The sequence below is a fragment of the Podarcis cretensis genome (assembly GCF_951804945.1).
Source record: "Podarcis cretensis genome assembly, chromosome: 6".
Classification (NCBI taxonomy): Eukaryota; Metazoa; Chordata; class Lepidosauria; order Squamata; family Lacertidae; genus Podarcis; species Podarcis cretensis.
Genome location: NC_137175.1, coordinates 23,654,069 through 23,677,401, shown reverse-complemented (window position 1 = coordinate 23,677,401; position 23,333 = coordinate 23,654,069). Strand labels below are relative to the sequence as shown.

At 41.9% G+C, this 23,333-nt stretch overlaps 1 protein-coding gene and 1 long non-coding RNA gene across 3 annotated transcripts in view; one reads left to right on the top strand and one right to left on the bottom strand.

Annotated features, from left to right (window-relative positions):
* The window catches only part of LOC307218075, a 343,388-nt gene that overhangs the window by 2,678 nt on the left and 317,377 nt on the right, over positions 1–23,333 (top strand). The gene's annotated exons all lie outside the window — the stretch shown is intronic.
* STK4 (serine/threonine kinase 4) overlaps positions 13,084–23,333 on the bottom strand; it is a 67,867-nt gene continuing 57,617 nt past the window's right edge. For both annotated transcript variants that reach the window (XM_079979551.1, XM_079979550.1), the window contains exon 11: positions 13,084–13,302. In XM_079979551.1, coding sequence (XP_079835677.1) covers positions 13,144–13,302 — 159 coding nt within the window. In that variant the 3' untranslated portion in view covers positions 13,084–13,143. The remainder of the gene's footprint in view (positions 13,303–23,333) is intronic.

The following is a 23,333-nucleotide window of genomic DNA, read 5'->3' as shown; positions in this document are numbered from 1 at the left end:
TGATGTTTCCTGTGTGGCTTTTCGTCATTCTTTATATGGAGGTTTCTGCTAATAATTTTTGTCGGGTGCCCCCCTCCATAACAGAAATGAGTGCTATCTTTTGCAATGACTAAAGAACCAGGGTTGTGTAATTGTGCTGTTGCCTCTGATGTTTTTTGCTGCTTGTTTCTGTCCCCCACACCCCATTTTCATTTTGCTAAAAATGACAGCATGCTAACAGCACAATAGGGCTACTAGAAGTAAGTCTGAATTGAATTCAGTGGGGCTTGCTCATTTGGTAAGTAGGTTTAAGACTGCAGCCTCTGTTTATTTTTTGTTTTTCTCTCTGTGTGTAACCAAGAAAGTGAAATCGAATCACCCCTGAGTGTGCATCAACTAAACACGCGAACTGTCCCCTTAGAAAAGCATTGTGATCTGAGCACCTGGGAGGAAATGAAATGGATAGTAAATAAGCAGACATGTCTTCTGCTTTTTAACTTTTCTTCAGTTTCTTCCAGTGGTGGTGCAGCACTTAACAATGCTCCCTGTGTAGCATTTGATCAGTGATGGCTGTTGGAAATACACAAGTCCTGTGTGGCCGTGTGTGTGTGTAGGTGTGAGTGAGTGAGTGAAATCTCTTCAAAGGATGCCTTAGGTCCAAACTAGATTCAGTATCAAATGTTTCTTTGCAGCATGCATGTTAAAATTGCTCCCCTGAAGCTGCTGTTTGTATTGGGAAGAAAGTTCCCATGGGCACCAATTTTGTGTTTTTATATTGTCAATCACCCTGTGATCCTCAGATGGAAGGCAGTATAGAAAACAGAATAATAATAATAATAACTTTCATTCTAAAGGAATTTGCAGCTTTGAAGGAGCCATTTTGAACTTTCCAAAGAAAGTGTTAAACTCCTGTGTCCCAACCTCACAGCGGCTTTTTGCATTTTCTAGAACATGCTGTTCAAACGTAAATGCACATTTGATACTGTGTCTACTTTGATCCTGAAAGCCCAGATTGTCCAAAGCAGCCACAAAAGATTTCAGAGCATAGAGATGAGCCAATAACATAGGCCCCTGGTCATCATACATGTTCGTAAGATGGTGTGTAAAGTTTCTGAATTCATGTTTTGCTTAATGTACGTGCAAATGCCTATTCCTACATGTAGAAACACCAACCCTACTGACCTAAATAGGGAACTGGGCACTTTAAAAAATGTCTGTATGTGTAAAGTGTTTAACCACCTTTCGTGTAGCTCGGTTTTGAAGAAAGACTTGAAACCAGTTGTTTTGCCCCATTCCTTTCAAGCCAAGAGACTACAGCGCAATACATCAGATCACACCTCATGCTGGCTCCAAGAGAAACACAATGATGGGCATGAATACATTAGCCATGAACATCAGAGCCATCGTCTTCCATTCTTAAGAAGCAAATGGGGTCATTCATGGTCCAGACTTTGCTCATTGTTGTGAGAAGAAATTGTTGAAGAAGGATGCTACAGATACTTGAATACAGGAGTACCCATTTGCTCCTCAATATCGCCGGGTAGCAAAATGTACTTGATATTAGATGCCAGTTAAATATGCTAAGGAAAACTGTTATGCAACAAGATCATCAAAAAGCATGTACAATAGTAATTTTATATTTATGCATGGGATGCATATGGTATATTTTATTAAAGATCTTAGTGACCCATCATCGGATATCATTTCCTTGTTCGTCTCCACTTTTACACTGGAAAAGGAAAGCTTAGGAAGTTCTGTTGGTTGGCATGTTGGAAGCATTTCAAAATCCCGTTGGGCAGTTCTTTCATTCAGACCACCCAAAATGTCACAAAACTATGTGCAAGGTTTTGAGTTCTCCAAAACCCTCCATCAAGCCGAATGTTGAGGGTGAAAGAGTGTGGATGAGGGAAGGAAAGGGAGAAAAACCTGGGCTGATGTCCACGGTTTAAGAGAGAACAGACTTACAGAGCATGCATATGCATATTTAGGCAGAAGAAGTCCTGTTGAGTTTAGGGAGGCATAGTCCCAAATAAGTGTGATTAGGATTGCAGCCGTATTTAGATGGTGGTCTATTATGGGGATCTGCTGGCCTCAGAGCCAGCCAGCAAGATGTCAGGTATAATGAGAGCTCTAATTAAACATCTGGAGGGCCCCATCCCTGCTGTAAGCACTCTGGTTTTATTTCCTTTTTAGGTCAAGGTTTATGAAAGTGAGCCTGCCATTATAATATGGACAACAGTGCCTCTTGCCCTAAGAAAGCATTATCCATCTCCAAGTCTACTTAGGTCAAAAGTGGTCCTCCACATGTTGCAGAACTACAGCTCTCATCAGTCGATGGGAGTACTGTCCTCCACTGCACTTGGACACCCTTAAAAATAGGATAAAATAGTGATTTGAACTGTCAGAACAAGGAGTGGAAGGAAATACCCAGTCATTTGTGACTTCCATTCTTTTAAAGAAATAACTCATCCAACTGCATTTAGTTCCAGCCTGTGGGAACCAGCTATCTCAACCTAAAATTAGAAGAACTATATTTAAATACAAAATGCTGAAACAGCTGGCCGTGGTGTAATTCTAGCCAATTAAATAACCAGTTCACTTTATTTTAAATCCTAATAACAGAATTAGTGGAGAAGTGTAAATTCCAAAGGGTAGCTACATTTGAGTCCAAGTATTGTTTTAGAAACTGCAAATTAAGTCGGTTCGCAATGTGGTACAATTTTAAAGCTGCAATGCCAAGTCTAGATGGCCATCGGCCAACAGTTCCAAGGGTTACCCTTGAACTTGCTGAACTTGGCTTTACCATTTACCGTATTTTTCGCTCCATAGGACACACCTTGTTTTAGAGAGGGAGAACAAGGGAAAAAATTCTCCCCCTCTCTGTGCAGCACCCCTTCAGTGAAGCGGCAGGAGAAACAGAGCCCCTTCCATTTCTCCTGCCGCTTCGCTGAAGGGGCGCTGCGCAGAGAGGGGGAGAATTTTTTTTCTTGTTCTCCCCCTCTAAAACAAGGTGCGTTCAGTGCGTTCAAGGTGCGTTCAGTCGCCTTCAGTGAAGGCAACCAGAAGCCTCCGGAGCATGGTGGGAGTTCCTGCTCTCCAGGCTTCAGCGAAAGGAAGCCGAAGCCTCCGGAGCGCAGCGGGAGCTCCCGTTGCGCTCTGGAGGCTTCAGGCGGCTACCTAGGAAGCCTGGAGGGCAAGAGGGGTCGGTGTGCACCAACCCCTCTTGCTCTCCAGGCTTCAGTGAAGGCAACCTGGAAGCCTCCGGAGCTCCTTTCGACCTGCTCCCTGGGGCTGGCGGTGGGGGAAGCCTGGCTTTCCCCCACTGCCAGCCTCAAAGAGCAGGTCACGGAGCAGCAGAAAGGCTGCATGCAGCCTTCCCGCTGCTCCCCGAGCTTATGGGGCTGGCGGGGGAAGCCCGGGTTGTCCCCCCAGCCCCAGGGACCACACATTCGCTCCATAAGACACACGGACATTTCCCCATAGATTTTAAGAGGAAAAAAGTGTGTCTTGTGGAGCGAAAAATACTGTAAATGGAGGTTTCTTCTTCTTTTAACCAGGTCTGGGGAACTAGATCCAGTCAGTGGCTTAGATCCTGACCTCCCCCTGCCCACAAAGGCCACTTCGACAGGTTGGTGGGGCCAGACCCCCTGACAGCCTCTAGCAGTTCTTTGATCTGTAGAAATTAACAAATGAAGGGGTTTTTTTAAGCAGCATCAAGATAAGATTTAACCCTCTTCTAGTTTTTTTAAAATGTATTTTTATTAAAGATTTTCTTGATTTACAGAGGTGTGCGCAATATATTTCTTTATGTAACTTTTTTTTAACAAATCAGTTTCATTTGTTGAGACATTAGGGAGAAAAGGGGGAAGGAGGTGGAGGGGGGAAAGATGAGTGGGGGTGGGTCGGGTGGAGATGTTTCTATTTTACTTACTATATGTGGGGTTTTGTGTCAGCGTTGCTTCTGCAGGTTCTCTGCTGTTCACTTGTGTTCCTTTGGTGGTGGGAGAGGTTGGGGTTGGCATAGGGTGTGGCTGTTCATTTGTGGTTGGCTGTGGTGGTCTTTGTTTTCATGTGTGAGTGGGGTGTGTGTGTGTGTGTGTGTGTGTGTGTGTGTGTTGTGTTTTGGATCAGGTTAGCCTTATTGATTTGTTTGCTGTTGGTGGATTTTTGCTGTCTTATTGGGTTGTGTATGTGATAAAGGGGAGCCATACTGGGGTGAAGGCGTCTTCTTCTGTTTGTCCCCGTGTCAGTTTCAGTTTATTGGTTAATTTTTCTAGTAAGGCTGTTTCCCATACTATTTGGTACCATTGGTCCATGCTTACTCCTGACAGGTCTCTCCAGTGTCTGGTTATGTTGTTTCTGGCTGCTGAGAGTAGGTGGGTTATGAGTTCTTTGTGGTGTAAGTGGGCATTGTTGTCTTGGAAGATGTTTAGTAGGGCCAATTCTGGGGTGATTTCTAATACTCGCCACAGATCAAACGACCTCCATAAGCATAGCTGCAGGGGCAGTTTGAAAAGTTGGCAACCCAGTGTTGGTATGACTTTTGTAGGCATGAGGAAGAGAACAGAAGCTGTCTACCCTCAGTGAAACTCGTATTTGGTAGATGAATGAGCTCACTTTCTGCTGATCACTTCAAAGGAAGGTGCTCTCTTTTAAGTTACAGAACATTCCTCCTCTTGATATTAAATGGAATGCAATTTCAGCATCTGTCATGAAAGTCTCAATACTAATAAACACAAATAAGAAATATATCCCTTCTGGCACCGGTTTCTTTGCCGTTATTAAAAATGGATGCCTTTTAGGCATTGTGGGAATTAAAATCCATAGGTCCAGGAGATTCTAACTTGACAGAGGAGATTCAATCATCAATGCCAGTTTTTCTTTTATCCCCTACAGGGGCTCTGCAAAGCACGATACAAGTAACTTCCTACCAAGAAACTGTCAAAGGAACAGAAAATGCCTCTGGTTAGAGGAACTGATTTCTTGAAAGTGAAATCCCCACCCCCACCCCCTGTGCTTATTAAATGTGGATGCTGGGATATCTCCTGCAATACTGACTTTTCTCCATTAAAACTCTTTTTGTCAATAAGGCATCTTCATATATCCATGAGAGAGGGAGGACTAGGGGTGGAGGAGAGATTTGATTCAGTTTGCATTTAAAGGAAAATCTATCAAATGTGTACTTTCTGGAACAATAGAAGAATAGAAACACAACCATCCTTCAAAATTGGAATTTTGCAATTAAGTTCTCCAAGCAATCAGTGTGTGTGTGTGTGTGTGTGTGTGTGTGTGTGAGAGAGAGAGAGAGAGAGAGAGAGAGAGAGAGAGAAATGAGCATAGAAATGGCATAATTAATTAAATTTGCAGACTGCCCTTCATCCAAAGATCACAGGGCTTCCCAAACTTAGGTCTCCAGCTGTTTTTCAGACTACAGTTCCCATCATTCCTGATCACTGGTCCTGATAGCTAGGGATGATGGGAGTTGTAGTCCTAAAAACAGCTGGAGACCCAAGTTTGGGAAACCTTGTGCTGAAAGATGCAAACTGAATCCTGGAGAGAACAGCTGGATGAGCCTAGACTGATTCTGAAATGTTTTCTGTCTAGAAACTCTTGATCAGCCTCTACTCACTCCTGGCTTAAGGTCAACACTTAAGGGAAACACGCTTTAAAGCCAGGGATGGTTCCTCCAGATGCTGTTAAGCCTGCTCCCATCACACCCATGTAGCATGGCCATCGATCAGGAATGATGGGAACTACAGTCCAGCTGCATCTGCATCCATTCTGCATCCCTACTTTAAGGATTCCCTGCCTGCAATCTTGTGTTTTTATTTAGAACCTTGTCAACTTTAATTCCATGCTCTTTTAAGTGCACTGGGTCCCTCTTGCCACAAGGAGAATATATGCTTCACTCCAAAGCCTTGATGCCACTGAGTGGGCAGGTGTTTCATACATTTTACATTATTGTCTTTCTAAAGATCCATTAGCACGCCGTCTTCCAGTCACAGAAGCTGCAATTCTGGGCCCTGCACTTTTAATACAGAACCACAGTGTTGCGTTAAGGCTTTGCACTGTGAAACCAAGCGGAGTTCAAGAAAGGCAGAGCTCTTTTCAGAGACCCTTAAAAGACTCCTCTGCTCCAGTAAGAACCACTGGGTTGATAGACACAGGGCTTCTTGTCCCCCACGGTTATTTCTTTTGCTGTCCCTTCCCCCTACCATGCACTTGTACAGAAGCCAGAGATGTATAGGAGAATGAATTGCAGTCTGGTCAAGCCAAATGGTAGTTGGCTGGCTCCATTTTCAATAACGTATTAAGCATTGATCTGCACAATTGCTGTGGGCTTTAAAAAAGCAAATCTAGCCCAGGGAGGGAGGGTATTTTTCAATTCTCATTCCCTCATGGGGAAACCTTCCATGCATGCCAGTGGTAGGTGGGGTCAGAGGCAAAAAGGGTTTGCAGCAACAGATGTGACTCTTAACTTTGTATAGTAAGCTACAATGTTGTTGTTTAGTTGTGTCCGGCTCTTTGTGACCCCATGGACCAGAGCATGCCAGGCACTCCTGTCTTCCACTGCCTCCTGCTCATGTTGGTAGCTTCGAGAATACTGTCCAAACATCTCGTCCTCTGTCGTCCCCTTCTCCTTGTGCCCTGTCTTTCCCAACATCAGGGTCTTTTCCAGGGAGTCTTCTCTTCTCATGAGGTGGCCAAAGTATTGGAGCCTCAGCTTCAGGATCTGTCTTTCCAGTGAGCACTCAGGGCTGATTTCCTTAAGAATAAATAGGTTTGATCTTCTTGCAAGTCCATGGGACTCTCAAGAGTCTCCTCCAGCCCCATAATTCAAAAGCATCAATTCTTCGGCGATCAGCCTTCTTTATGGTCCAGCTCTCACTTCCATACATCACAACTGGGAAAATTATAGCTTTAACTATATGGACCTTTGTTGGCAAATAAGCTACAATACTCCACACAAAAGACAGAGGAGTGTGTATGTCTCCTTCAGCCAGCCAAAAGCAGTCAAGGAGGGCACAGGACTGGTGAGAGGTGTGACTTGGGAAAATGAAAACAAAGCACCCTGCTTTCCTTAGCCTTCCATCCCATTGGTTACTGGTCTAAAACAGCTTCTTAGGAATCAATCCTCTGTACGCACTACTTTGGCAGCAAGCACCATCAAACACAAGCAGGATTTATGCATCTAGAATCTGCAATAATCAGGCCAGATTAAGATTGGTTGAAGCCAATTAGCTGTGCTAATTTGGGCAGTAGGGAACAGAAAAACATGGCGTTAATAGTACAAAAATGCAACACTCTGGTTCAAGGAACAAAAAGTTGATGCCTACAAGCACAAATTGCTCCCTTTGCAGAAATTTTATACTTTCTTATATATCTCCACAACAGCAGTAGGCCAGGCTGAGAGTTGGTGCCTGGCCCAAGGGATGAAGTGAGCAAAAACAATGACTTAAGTGAAAGTGATTTAAAAATGTGAAACTACACATGCTCAAGAGGTTTTTTAAATCAAGTTTGGCAAAATGTTTTTTGAGCCTCTACAGTAAGCATGGCCAAACTTGGCCTTCCAGCTGTTTGGGGACTACAATTCCTATCATCCGTGACCACAGGTCCTGTTAGCTAGGGATGATGGGAGCTGTAGTCCCAAAACAGCTGGAGGGACAAGTTTGGCCATGCCTGTTCTACAGGCTCAATAATTTTTTTGTTGGTCCACAAAAGCTTATGCCTTAACTTTTTTTTGGAAACACCACATTACTTATTTTGCGATACCTTATTCCATGTGTTCCATTTCTGGGAGAAGGGGACCCTATTTGGGGAATTGCACCAAACTCCCAAACACCTCAATCCTGCCTAGCCTGCTTTTTCTTCTTAAATTTATCTTTGAACCAGCCTTGAAATGGGCAACACTTCAACCAGAAGATGTCTTCAAGGAGATGTCTTTCCTCTGAAGGCCCTTCACATAGAAGACTGCCCTCTGTATGCATGGTCTCCCTATTCATATGGCTAATGCCTGCCAATTTTGCAGATTGCTACAACCCAATCCAATTCAGTTCATAGTTTGCACAGAGCAATCTTCAAATGCCTGCAGGTCTTTTTGTTCAGCAAAGCACAGTTGAAGCTGGAGGCTGTTTCGGAGATATGTTTGGTCTAGAAATGCTTTGCTCTCAATTCACATCCTGGCACACCAGAGCATGCAAGCCTGCCTCTCTCTTTTCCCCGTTTTTCTTTGGAGGTATTTAGTTGCTGGCTGGCTGCTCAGATGCTGACTGACAGTGCCCTTGAATTGTTCCTTGCAAACCTGCTGCAATAAAGTCAAATGGGAAAGAGCTGGAATGCCTTCTTGAAGTCTTTGAATCCATCCTCCCGGAACAAAAATGAGCCTTCCAATGAGAAGTTAAGGTAATGCACATGGACCAAGACACATCAGTACCTCGGAAGTCGAACGGAATCCGTTCTGGAAGTCCATTCAACTTTCAGAACATTCGGAAACCAAGGCACGGCTTCCGATTGGCTGCAGGAGCTTCCTGCAGCCAATCGGAAGCCGAAGAAGCCGCATCAGACGTTTGGGTACCAAAGAACGTTTGCAAACCGGAACACTCAATTCCGGGTTTACGGTGTTTGGGATCCAAGGTACGACTTTATAGATTTCGATACACACTTACCTGCAAGTAAGTATGCCTCACTGAACTCAGTGAGACTTACATGTGTGAGTAGGCACACATGTTGTATGGCTAGTGTCACATTTTAGTCACTAGGTGGTACTGTATTAGACTTAAGGCTTGCAAGATCTCCTTTGTTAAAAAATTAGAACTCTGGGATCTACCAACTAGAAACTAGTGCAAAAAAACACACCTTTAGCCTTAAACTATCTTGAACTGAGGAATTTTGTTTTCAGTACTAGAACTAATTGGAACTCACAGTCCTTTCACAAAAACATTCACCCCTGGTCATTCCAAGCTTTCCTCATTTCAGTAGATCAATTTTGTTGCTCTTGCTCCTATCATTAAACAACTGAGAATCAACAAACTCTGCAAATGTACTGCAAATCATCCCAATATCTTCCAGTAGATCCTGTTCCACAGAAACAGCAGTTATCATATACTTAGGTCACATCAGTATCTTTTAAACCATAAAAAAACCAAACTTCTTTTTATTGGAACAGTTTATTTTGTCCTATTAAACAAATAAGGCAAGGTGTTTAAAACTCAAAACAAAGAACTGTATCAAACTCAAAAGGAACATGTAATAAAAAGTTGCTTTCATACATATGCAAACTAAGGATTCCAATCCATTCTAATATGTACAAATCAGACAAATCTCTACAAAAGAGAAATTTCAAGTTACATTGGGTATGATGTGCTAACTTCATTACAAAACATTAAAGCGACTAACTTCACATTTAAGTCTTTCACAGAACTGACAACCAAACACTTGATTTAGGGTGGTGGGAAGAAAAGATGGCAGCTTACCCGGAATGCTTCAAGCTGTGTTTATGGACCCATCAACCACGAGAATGAGATTTCATAAGTATATGAATACCTTGCTTTAAACACTGTTTGCTCTGGACAGCATTCTTTCAGAAGAAGTCCCTAAAATTACAATCTGGGTGATAGATGAAGTGGTATATTCTTGCAGAAGAATTAAAAATGAGAGCCGGAGTCTTTGATTAGGCTGAATTTACTGAAGATGGCTTCCTGATGCTGAACTACAATAGCAGGAATCCGGCAATTCATTCTCATATCTTTTAGATTGGGAGTGGGGGGGAATGGGACTGCTGTGCTTTTTCATTCACTTGATTCCACAACAAAAATAGTTATATTTCATTAGGAGACTCATTAAGAGTCTGGCTGGTTGCAGACAAGACATCCCAAACACATGTATTTCCCTGCTACCATGGCACATATTGTAAAGGCAAAGATTCCCAGCTAAAGGACCATCTCCTTTATGTGAGAGCAAGTTATTCACCTAAATACCTGAATGTGAAAAACTGTGGGGTAGGCATCATCGCCAGAGGCAAAAGGCACCCACTTTAGCAGCCAATTGGCTTCACGGGTTACTGAGAAAGGTCCTCCCACCTGATTCACGTCGTCAAAAATTGCATTTAAAGCAAGGAAACAGTAGATGGAGGGGGTGCAAAATAAATTTACTTGTGCAGTAAATAAAGTACATTTCTGCTGCAGGTAGCATCCCCTCACTTTACACCTTTGCTTGCACCTCCATAGTTAAATTGCAAATGACTGGCTTTCTAGCCTTTCATGGCAGATTTCTATTTGCTAGAACCATTAACAAAAAATGAGTATTTCAAAAGGTTAGCTTGCGTTGCAAACTGTACATACTTGAACAGCAGCTGATCAGCATGGCTTTACAGGGAACATAATTACTTTGGTTTATTTTAATACTTCTCTTTCTGTCACTGAACTTGTACAACTGGTTTGCTAATTTCTGCTCAGCTTTTTTAGGGCTTCTCCATCCGGGGCAGTGATGGGGAACCTGTGGCCCTCCAGCTGCTACTGGACTACAACTCCCATCATCCCTGGGCATTGGCTCCCAGCGTCCTTGCGTGTTGGGAGTCACAACAACATGTGGAGGGCCAGAGGTCCCCCACCCCTGATCTGGGCTAAGCCAAATATATCCTTGGCCAGGTCGTTAGAAAGAGAAACACTGGCAATTAAACCACTGCTCTTCAGCAGGTGGTCTTAACAGCAATGCTTCCGTATATTTTGGGAAAGAGCTTGGGCTCTGCTTATAATGAAGACAATCTTCCTTCAGCAGCAGGAAGGGCTTGGATGACTTCACCCTTCCCCACTAGCTCATGAAACGTAAACTTGGTTCAGGTCACACTCACCACATGCAAAAGAATGCATGGCTTACGGTGCAACTGGGATGAGAGTACAGCATTAACGGCCACAGTGCAGCTGGGATAAGTGAAGAGGAGAGATTGGAGGCTAGGTCATGATCTCTCCTCCACACCCACCCTAAAAGGTTAGTACCAGAGTGCTTAATCCTCTGCTGCAACCAGAGTAAAACAGAAGTTACACACGAGCTGTCACAAATAATTTTCAGGCCCTGAGCAGCAAGAATGGAAGTGTATCTGCACATTTCTGCCTTTATTCCAGTTTATCACGCTGAAACATCAAGAACTGTAGAGACTGGCTAGGATGCAACAGGCATGCCGCCTTCCAGCCACAAATGTGACATTTTAGCTACCCACTTCCTATGCATCCTGTGAAGGTCATGGGACCCTCTGAGGAGCAATTTATGAGGCACAGGGGGGCTGCTGCTGGACTGGAAGACTGTTGTGCTCCTTTCATTCACATGCTGAGACAACAGGCCTTTTTATAGAACTTGGTCATTGTGTTCTGATACTTGTGAAACCTGGGGAGGCCAATAACCACAGGCACATTCCATCAGAAATTTCTCTTGTGCAAATCCAACAGCAATGAGTGAGAATTGCACAGAGCATCAGACACACTCTCGCACACTTTATTTTAGCAGGAATCCTGCTGCTTAGAAATGAATGAAATTGCTTTATTAAGCTTGACACATCAAGCTTTTCCTAAAAGGGCATTTTGAAATTATTCTTTTGATCCAACAGATTGTTATTTTAATTTTAACTGACGTCCTTAACCTTTCCAAATAAACAGAAAAACACGTTCTAGTTTAAAATTTAAAACTAATATTGCAAGCCTCAAACAAATTAAGCTCAAAATAGCAAAGCCCATAAACATTCACAATTCCTTAAATATTTCAAATCTCTCATTATCTCAAGAGAGTTCGTAATTTCCTGAGTTGCAAGTACTTTGACATTCCTCTGCTGCAAGGAATTCTGAAGAAATACAAAGTAGGATTCACGTTTTCTTGAGTGAAGGGTTGGTTTCACATTAATATATTTTAAAAATACCAAGAAATCACTCAAATGTTATCAGCATTCACTCATAAAGTACACAGTGGAAAGGATATAAATATAAGCCTGAAATTCAATACTTTAAAAGGGGGAATGTAAGGCATGGGACTTTTAGAGGCTTTTGGAATGGACAAAAAGAGTTTATATTCCTTTTCAAATGCTGGAGCAGGTTGCATATTTTTGCCAGTGAATCACTTTTCTTTTAAAAACCTATTTCCAGAGTACCATTAAACAGTAACAGGGGGAAGTTTAAAGAGGGAGCAGTTTAATACAAAGTGGTTGCTGCATAAAGGAGATACGGAAGTTAAGCTATGCATTTTTTATTGGGCCAAATTAGGCGAACAGACAAGTGTGCAAGGTTTCTGGTTATACAAGTACTTAAGAGTTTCACAGAAAGAAGCATACGTTTGCATCCTTGCAGTCCAACCTAAGTGCATCCAACAAAAGACAGCATTTTACCTACTTTGTTTTCTTCATGAACCAATGAGGCAGCCTTACACCGCAGGATGGGATAAACCCACAAGGCAGAAAACAGGCCTGTGAGACTGACTGGCCATCTGAGCATCAACATTCTTTTAGTCTGTTTCCAACTGTTCCTCCAAAATATACAGACAGGCTCCAAAAGTAACAGGACTTCTCTGAAGCAACATGCGATCTATTCAGAACACATCTAACACTGAAACACAAGCATAAATCTGTTCATGAGGACTCCACATAATGGCATTCCTGAGTTTGAAAAGGTGCTACAGTAAATGGAGGAAGCAGCCACTGGCTTGCTTTGCTAACACACTGCCATTGTTTGCACACAACGCTAGGCCAGGCCACGGCTTAACACAAAGCAGGGATTTTGCTCCTCCCTGGTCCTGTTGCTGTTGCACTGCATTGAGTTAAGCTGCAATTTGATTTAGTGTGTCTTCTGAACCTGGGCTCATGGCTTAGCTCTCTCCAAATCATAAACCATAGGACAAACCTTGGTTACAGCATGTGGTTTGTCTGTGAGAGCTAAATCACAAGACTGGGTTCAGAGGACACACTAAGCCAAATCATGGCTTTGCTCGGTGCAGCCCAGCATATTGACCAGAGTAGGAACAAATCCACCATCTCCTCTCTGGGAATTTATTCATGCTAAGCTATGGTTTGGCTTAGTGTCACGTGAAAACCGGACCATTTAAAACAGAAATCCACCTACACAGTAGTCATAGAAACGCAGTTTATTGTTAGGGATGATGGATATCTATTCTACTGGCAGGCTTTCCTCAGAAGTTCTGCTGGCGTCTCTTCTTTGCTTCAATGGCATCAAGAATGGGCTGCCGTTTCGACTGATACCTTTGGCGAACTTCTTCTATCTCCTGCTCCATCATGGGGTCAAGCGCCCCGAGTCTTCTTTGAAGTTCTTCAACAGTCCAGTTTCTCAGCTGAAGAAAAACACAAAAGTAATGAGCTTGCAACAGCAGAAAACCTGGAGCTTAACAAAGGGCCTGTGCTGGGAAATTTACTCTGCTTCTTCTGAGCAATAAAGTAAAAGGGCTTTACTTTAAGAGTAACAATTCTGAATCCCATTAAATTTACTGACAAAGGCTACAAACAAACTTTGGCTTAGATCCTGAGTTGCCTTTCCATTTCTGGTGAAAGGTAATTATAATTAATCCTTTCTCCTTGCAGTTGTTCCCTGCACCAACTTCCATGCTGTTCTGGAGAGTTGCCCCAACCCTCCAGAACTAGAAACAGGATATCTTGAGAAGGATTCCTCTTAAGGGATGTCCCAAGCCTCGGACTCCAGAAACTCAAAGCTTTCTATGTAACAAAACAGATTCACAAACCTTTAAATACACAAAATACTGATAACATTGTGCTTCTACCTGACTTCAATGGAGTGAGAAAAGGGAGTTTAAACCTTTTAAAAAAATTAATAAAGTATTTGAAGTAGGAAGGAAACCATTTGCAATATTATGTACAGTTACACATTTGCTGTAGGAGGGTGAACATTCTCAATTCAGCCACTGTAAGTCTGTTCCTTGAATATAGCTCCGCCGCTCTCAGATGTTTGGTGTGTGTAGCCTGTGAAACAGCATTCTTTGCGGCAGCCCCATAAACTGTGGGACTCTCTCCATAGAGGTGCATCTGACAGCTTTACTATACAGTTTTTGGCAAATGCTTAAGACACACCTCTTTACTTTGGGTTTTGACACGTGAGGTGTATATTTTTAAGTTTTATACCCCACCTTTCCTCCAAAGAGCTCAAGGCAGCACACATGGTTCCCACCCACCCATTTATCCCCACAATCCTGCGTGGCACATGGAAGTGAGAGCAAATGGCCCCAAGTGAGCTCCACGCTTGAGTGGGGATTTAAATCCACTCTCCCTCACTCTAGTCTGAATCACCAGCAGCAATTTTTCATTAGCATTTCGTCAACAATAAATCTCACTTGACTCCATGTTGAGCACTGTCTTTGTATGTATGGAGATTCACAGAATTGTAGAGTTGGAAAAGATCACATGGGTCATCTAGTCCAACTCCGTGCAATGCAGGAATCTTTTCCCCAATGTGGGTTGAGTCTCATGCTCAACCCACTTCCCACCACAAGTAATAATCAGCTGTGCCTTTTGCTACCAAGTAGTGGACATCCACAGAATTTGTTTGCCCAATTTGGTGTTATCAATCTTCTGCTTGGATCAAAACTCCAGGGATTACTACTTTAGATGGCAGGGAATGAATACAATCTTTCATCACCAAACAAGCTGGTGGCTGAAACTATTAGACTCCAATGAGAGAGGTGGTGTTTCCTTTTCAGCAGTGCCTGGCCTTGTTCCAATTCGTTCAGACTAGAAATAAAGCAGTACCAGTGCATGGTTTCTGGGCTGTATAATATCTAGCAGCCTTGTCTGAAGCTTGCCTTAGTTAACACAGAGATGCGATGAGTTTCATCACATCAGCACTGCAAAGTAGTATTGTGGATCAAGCTCTAAATCCTCCTGGTTCTACAGGGTGCTCTCATACAGAAGACACCCCAAAGTTGTAAACAGTAATGAAGCATGACTTTGTGGAATTTCATTATCGTCATTATTTGCAACGTAAGGTCTTCTCCTCCCCTCCACTACTAGCAACTGCTTTAAAACTTTTCAATAATGCATAGTGTATTACTGCACAAGGGAAATAAGTACTTTAGCAAGAGGGCACAGATTTTTGCCTATCTTGTAAGGAAGTTGTTCATTAGAAGAAGAAAAAAGCACTTCCCCCATCAGATGCATTATGCATGCACATTAACACAGCTTTAGCTGACAGCCCTTTAAGTTGATGTATGGGACCTGCTACAATTCTATGCTAATTGTATAACATCTGTTTTAAAGAAGGTGATTGTTCAATGTTCAGCCCTCAGGAGCTGAAAGAATATAATAAAGTATAACAGTAAAGACAGAAAAAATTAATTCAGTGCTGAGGGTGTATATAAAGAGATCAGTCAGCCCTAACCATTAAATGAGTACCAGATGTTTAACAGAATTTTCTTCAAGCCTTAGAGTTCTTCTGAATCTCTAAGAGGATGCCCTGAGTGTTTCAGGACATAGGACAAAGATTTCCAGTTTTTGTTTATTTTGCCAGGGGACTATTTTAAAGGAATCCTGCCTTGAGAGTTTTTACTGGTGGTATATGTATAGGAAGAAGCCTTTTTGAATGTGTAAGGGCTCACATTTTGTAGAAGGTGCACATTCTGGTTCCACCCCCAGGTCTCCCATTTCTGCCAGTCCCACCCTCCTTTCTGGCCTTTGCACATTCAGCGTACAGGTTTGGAGGATTCCAGTCATGTTGAGCTGAACATGCAGAGCTTTGCACTCAACATGTGACAGGTCAGGGGAGGAAGGGGCAGGGCGTGGAGACCTAGTGTGCTTTGCAGTTGAGTAGAATTTGATCCCATGTCCTCCTGTTCCAAGTTCAACACTCTAGCCAGTACAGCACTCTGGCTCTCAGTGGCAGGTAAGAGGAGAAGGGAGACTATTTAACTGATTGCGCTGAACACGGACGTGTGTCAAAGGTTCCAAGTACAAGGGGGGGGGGGTGAGATCTCACTCTCCACATTTTCATTGCACAACCAGCCCTTCTCTGTTTCAAGTATACCTTTTCTATCGCTCCATACACCAAGAGTCACATTATTTAGGTTCTCAATGGTGTATATACCTTGAATACCTGATAAAATCAATGTCCTTCCCCAAACAATTCTGGATAGCTGCGAAGTTATCAGGTAGTTTTGTCACTACCCATGTTATTTCTGCACCAATACATAATCCATGCTATGTAGTAACTTTCCCACTGCCAACAAAGAAGCCAGCTCTACATGTACAACAAGTGTGATTGTTCTTCCAACAGCCACATGGCTTCTACTAGTGTTGGTTCTGCAGCAGGGGATACTGAACACATCACCCTCCAGATGTTGCTGAACCACAACTCCCATCATCTCGGGTCAATGGTCATTGGGGCTCAAGGGAGTTGTAGTTTAGCAACATCTGGAAGGCCATGGATTCCCCACCCAGCATTTATGCACACACAGAAATTTAATAAAATAACAACCAACCCATTTAGTGTAAGAAAAATTATTCTTGTTTAGTCTATAATAAAATGGTCATGACAGCTAGTGATATTACAATTGCCTGAGGAAAAAAGTCTATGCATGTTTTATTGCCAAGTCAGCAGTTTTATAGTATACAAAAACATTTTTAAAGGATGCAATTTCATTATTCCAGGTAAAAAACTACATTGCACTTTGGAGCGAGATTTTAAATCCCATGTTAAAGAATGATAAAATATGGATTTGATACTTGGTTATATCATTTCAGAAGACAAGACAGACTCTTACAGCACTCCAACTGACATTAAACACAAAAAGTGAAATAATTCAGTATACAAATCCTCAAAATTAATACTTTATATAAATGCTCACACTGCTGCTTAAGTGGAGACAGACTGTCTACAGGCTCAGAAACGAGAGTGTGGCTATTGCAGTTAGCACCGTTCATGAATAAAGTTTAGATCAATTGAGTACGCCCTTGAAGCTTTTGGCAGTGATTGTGTGTCAAAAGTATCCAAAAATACACCGCAAGCTAAAGGGCAGGAGGTCCAATATCCTCTCCCTGTGTGTATTAAGGCACGTCTGCCAATTAGTACTTTTTAATAGATATGGAAAGACAAAATAAAAATAGGTTGGGAGGGCACAACCCTTCCTTATGTTAGCTATAGTGCCTGCATAAGAAGAGGGAATCGTATGCCTTTAGGATCTAAGGAATTACGATCTATCATCATAGGCGATGGTAATTGTTTTTCTCTCCCTCCCAACCTTGGCATATTTATGCCCATCATACCTGCATGCTCCAACCTTAGGTTCCATGACTGTCAGATGGCTGCTGGTGGACAGTCATTTGGGAGGTGCATATAGACCAGGGGTGCCCAAACATTTTTCAAAGAGGGCCAGATTTGATGAAGTAAACATGCATGAGGGCCGACCAATGTTGTTGAGCTTGAAATTTACCCCAATGTTGTTGAAGTTTTTTTTTTAAGGATTTTATCCCAGGATGTATACTGCTGCCACGGAGGCCGGACTAAATTGACTGGTTGGGCCGGATTAGGCCCCCAAAATGGACTTTGGACACATGCCTGATATAGACCAACGAGTCCCTTAACAGCCCAGGAAAGTGCATGCTAGAGGGGAGGGGACTAGGGCTTTTACGTGCTACAGAGATACCCCTCTCACCTATGTGAAGGGTAGCACTTCGCAATCTTGGAAATAGCACAGTTTTCCTGCTAAGGGTGGTTATCCTGATACAAAAGGCAGCCCCATCCCACAATTCATCTCCACTGCATTCTGCGACTGGCTTATATCCCCACTATTTCACAGCGCGAAATAAATGAACCCATGAAAATCCTTTGCATTTCTGGGTGTGCACTCTATCTGTGTTATTTGTGCTATTTATTTGCATCTTGCCCTTCCTCCCAAAGGAGCCCAGGGCGACAAGGAAGCAGCGATAAAAACACCTTAAAAAACATTCCAGTACAGATGCAGACTAGGAAAGATCTCAAGTTAAAAGGCTTGTTGAAGGAAGAAGGTGCTCAGGTTAGGTGCCAAAAAGATAACAGAAATGGTGTTTGTCTAATATTCAAGGGGAGGGAATTCCAAAAGGTAGGAGCCACAACACTAAAGGTCTGGTTGCTGTGTATTTCATAGAATTGACCTTCTGATAAGATGGTAACTACAGGAGGCCCTTGCCTGCAGAGAACAGTCACTAAATTAGAAGATTGTCTTTCAGGCGTTATGTACATTCTGTTTGCAGATACTTCTTAGTACTGCGCTCAAAATTGAACTGGTTCATTTCCTCTTGAGCTAGCTCTCCTCAACACTCTTGCGATCATCAATATTTGATCAACCCCACACCATATTGTTACTTTAATTTTTATAATTTCTTTGCTATTACCATATGTGCTCAAATGAATACAACTACTGAAGTGAAGCCTGGAGGGGGGGCCCAATATATATATATTTTAAAAAGAACAGTGTCATTAAATAAAGGGTTTAAGAGCCCAGTTGGTCAAGTCAAGCAGGGAGTCTGAGAAATTGGATTCTAATGCATTTTAAGCAGTAATGTGGGCCATTAACAAGCCTCCACTTACACACATCAGTCTCAAAACAATCCATTTCTGCTTATTCTGCAGCCTATGTACAGAATGCTATAGAATTACAGGGTAGGGCAATACAAACTTTGCATGCTTATGGACATCACTACACTCTTCCATAAGATTGAAAAGAAGGGGACAAGAGGACACAATTGTGCAAGCATGCCTTCAGAGCAGTGCTTGAGTGTGGGTCCACAGATGCTGCTAGACTACAACTCCCATCGTCCCCATCCAGCTTTGCTAAAGGTCAGGGATGATTCAGGTTGTAGTATATCATCATCTTTGGACCAAAGGCTGAAGAACACAGCTTTTGGTGAAGTGCCATCTTGAATCCCCTTGGCCCAGAAGGGGAGTTCTATAGCATGTATTTTTATTTTTATTTGCACCAAACACATAAGAAACATCTTTGAAACCTTGAGATTTTGACCCAGGTAGTCTATGTCAAATTTCTTTCTTGATTTCCACATTTAAAATAGTCTTTCATCTGTCACAATAACGTGCCAGTAGAACACTGAGCTTTACTGAATCTAAATGAAACTGGAACAGTGAAGGGGAATACATAACACAGCAAAGCAGACACATTAGTCACAGTTCATACTCTCAAGGGCACACTGCTCAACAACTTTATAGCACTGTGCCCCTCTTTTGACCTCTGGAGACCATTTTATAACAGCTACATGGTTGTTGCCGCAAGATGGAATGGGCAGATTTCAATTTCCAGGAAGAGACTTGCTATGATATAAGCCAAAGATAGGAAATAATTTCCCATTTCAGGGCCCTTAACTGCTCGGAAAAGGTTAACACATGCACAAAGTAATCCAATGCCTATGCATTTATGGGGCTTTGGTAAAGTAGCAGAGCAATGACCTGTGGCCAAGACAACTATAGCTGGAAAGAGAACATTTGCAGGCCTCTCCAGAACCAGGCTGAATGGCTCTGACATTTCCAAACATACCGTTTAAAATAAAGTTCTAAATCCTAGACTAAACATTGGCAAAGTCATTTGTTTACAACTTCATAGATAAGTCCATGGAGTGACCCAATAAGTCCAGAATGAAAAACTCTGGAATTCCTGGTGTATGTAAATAAAGACTGCACACCCCAACCCCCATGTGCATTGGTCTATCAGAAGCTAGAAAAGCTTCTTATTTTTATGTGTCTGTCTGGTACAGTCCTGTCAAGTGCCTTATGGGCAGAGAGAGATTAACCTAGCAAGTTAAATTATTTCAGCTGGGTGTGCAATGTGGCTGTTGTCTCAGGATAACAGGTCTGGGACAGTAGCAACCAAAGAGGAACAGACTCTCTCGGAAGGTTGGCTCCCCTTCACTTTCTAAGCAGATGTTGCATGGCTGCTTGTCATGGATGCTTTTTTAGTCAAAAGGAGGTTAGACTAGACTGTTGGCTATTTGCAGTATGGTAGTGCTGCAGAGAGCTTGCTGGGGAGACCATGCATTAAAAAGGGACTCAAAAATAACTTAAACAAGGTTTTAATAACAAAAACAAAAACTCCATTTACACTAAATACATCAACAAACCAGACCCAACCCCCAACCCAACCCCCAGGGTAATGGGAGAGCTAGGTGCTGCTCCTTATATACTACACCCAGTTGCTGACACAGCTTAATCAATACAACTCAGCAGCACCTGCTATGTTTCACCGCTGTAAAGCTGGGTCTCGTTATTTTGCTCTGGCCCTTGCTCTGGCCCCTTAAAGACATACACATTGGGTGGAACAATGATGAACCTTTACATTTAAAGAAACCATTCAACATTTCCCCTGTGGTCCATCATTGTGGAACAGAAACATAAAGCATATTTTGTACATGTCTTTCATGTGTAACCTTTGGAAGAGCTTTAGTAAAAATGTCTGCAATTTGATTGTCACCTGGAACATATTGAAATACAATCATTTCGTCAGCAATTAGTTTCTTTACAAACTGTAAACGTAATCTTAAGACTCTAGTGCGCTGTGTATTGGTTTCTGAACATAGGATAGCGAGTCCACTCTGGGAATCAAGGTAAACTCTTACTGGTAGTGTTACTTGCATCTGTAGGTCTGCAAATACTTGCATATACCATTCTATATCACGAGTGGCCTGAATGCATGCACATAATTCACTCTCTGTTGTGGAGAGACAAATAATGGTTTGTGTCTGGGACTTCCATTCAAATGGACAACCGTTATAACAAAACACCATACCAAACACACCCCTGCAATTATTTTGTTCCACTGCATGAGATGCATCACAGAAAATTTCAAAACCTTTGTCAATACTTGTTGTAAACTGCAACCTATAATGTTTGGTATGTTTAAGGTACATTACCACTCTCTTAAGAGCAGAGAAACATTGCTTAGTGGGCTTTTCCACAAATTTTGCCAGAAAGTGGAAAGCATAAGTTATATCTGGTCTTGAGATTCTTTGAATGAAATTTAGCTTGCCTATAGCAGAACGATACAAAGTTTTATTAGGAAATGGCTTATCTTCACCTGTAAAGGTGAAACCACACACCATAGGCATTTCCTTCCTATTTGCATTCTCTAAACATAGCAGGAATACTGGCAAGTAGAGTTAAAAACATATGGTCAGAATATATCCAGGGAGATCAGGCGGGCTTTCTGCCGGGCAGGCAAATGAAAGATAGTATTAGAAATATAATAAATTCTATAGAATACTTGTCTGCCAGGTATGATAAGCAAGCCATACTGATGTTCGTGGATGCAGAGAAAGCATTCGATAATATACTTTGGGATTTTCTACTAAAACAGTTAGAACATATGGAGGTCGGCACGAACTTTTTCAACGGAATAAAGGCAATATATACGGAGCAAAAGGCCAAATTGATTATAAATAACGTGGTGTCAGAAGAAATAACGGTAGCGAAGGGCACAAGACAGGGTTGCCCACTTTCCCCGTTGCTATTTATAATAGTACTGGAAGTACTTCTGAACTCAATAAGACAAAATAAGAAGATAAAAGGGATTAGAATTGGTCAAAATGAATATAAAGTCAAGGCGTTCGCAGACGATTTAGTAATAACAACAGAAGATCCGCTGAATTCAATAAAAGAGATACTGGAAGAACTGGAACAATTTGGTAAGGTGGCTGGCTTCAAGTTAAATAAAAGAAAGACTAAAATAATGGCGAAGAATTTAGATCCGAAGGTAATCGAGGAATTACAACAACAAACAGAAATAGAAGTGGCCAAAAAGGTGAAATATTTAGGAATATGGATAACCCCGAAAAATATAGATTTATTTAAGAATAACTATGAGCAGGTATGGAAAGAGATAAAAAAGGACTTGGAGAGGTGGGGGAAGCTGAGATTGTCATTCTGGGGTAGGATAGCTTTAATTAAGATGAACGTTCTCCCGAGAATGTTATTTCTGTTCCAGAACTTACCGATAATCAAGGGCACTAAGATATTTAAAGAGTGGCAAAGAGAAATCTCAAAATGTGTCTGGCAGGGCAAAAAACCAAGGATTAAGTTTAAATTGTTAACAGAAGCTAAAGAAAGAGGGGGATTTGCTCTGCCAGATCTGAAACTATATTACGAGGCATCGTGCCTTTGCTGGGTGAAAACGTGGATAAAATTGGAAAATAAGGAACTATTAGATTTGGAGGGGTTCGACAACAGAGCAGGATGGCATGCGTACTTACGGCAGGGGAAGAGGAAGCACAAGGGTTTTGCATCACACATTTTCAAAGGCCCTTTAATGGAAGTTTGGGAGAGGAATAGATTTTTACTAGAACCTAAAGTACCACACTGGCTATCCCCATTGGAAGTTATGAGCGTCAAAAAAGTAAACATGAGAGGTGACTGGATAACTTACAAACAACTGTTAACAAAAGTAGGGGGGACATGGAAACTGAAACCGTATGACCAGGTTAAAGATAAAGTTTATGATTGGCTACACTATTTCCAAATAAACGAAATGTTTAGACAAGATGTTAAAGAGAGAGGATATGTGGACAAAGAATCTAAATTCCAGAGTGAAATAATAAACAATGATTATAAAATTCTTTCTAAAATGTACAATCTGCTATTAGAGTATAACCTGATAGATGAGGAAGTGAAGTCGGTGATGATTCACTGGGCAAGGGACATCGGCCATAACATATACTATGAAGAATGGGAGAAACTCTGGAAAAAAAATCTTAAATTCACAGCTTGCATAACGTTAAAAGAGAACCTCATGAAGATGTTCTACCGTTGGTATATAACACCTGCAAAATTAGCAAAAATATACAAAACTTGCAATAAATGCTGGAAATGCAGGGAAAAAGAGGGATCCTTCTTCCACATGTGGTGGGACTGCAGAAAGGTCAAAGGTTTTTGGGAAAGTGTATATAATGAAATGAAGAGTATATTAAGATATAACTTTGGGGAAAAACCGGAGGCTTTTCTGTTAGGACTAGCAGGAAGTGATATAAAGAACAATGACGGTAAATTCTTCCAATATGCAACAACGGCCGCAAGGGTCCTATTGGCTCAAAATTGGAAACAACAGAACATACCGACGCTTGAGGAATGGAGAGCAAAACTACTAGAATACGCGGAGATGGACAGATTGACGGGGAAAATTAGATATTTAAAAGACCAAAGGTTCATTGAGGACTGGGGGAAATTCGTGGAATATCTGGAAAATATAAGTGAGGGTCAGATAACGCTAGTCGGGTTTAAAAAGGCTCTGTGAAAAGGTTGGAATATTGTCTAAAGAGAAAAAGAACGAAAGAGAAAATAATGTCAATATAAGCTAGGATTTGTGTGAATTTGTTAAATAAGGGTATG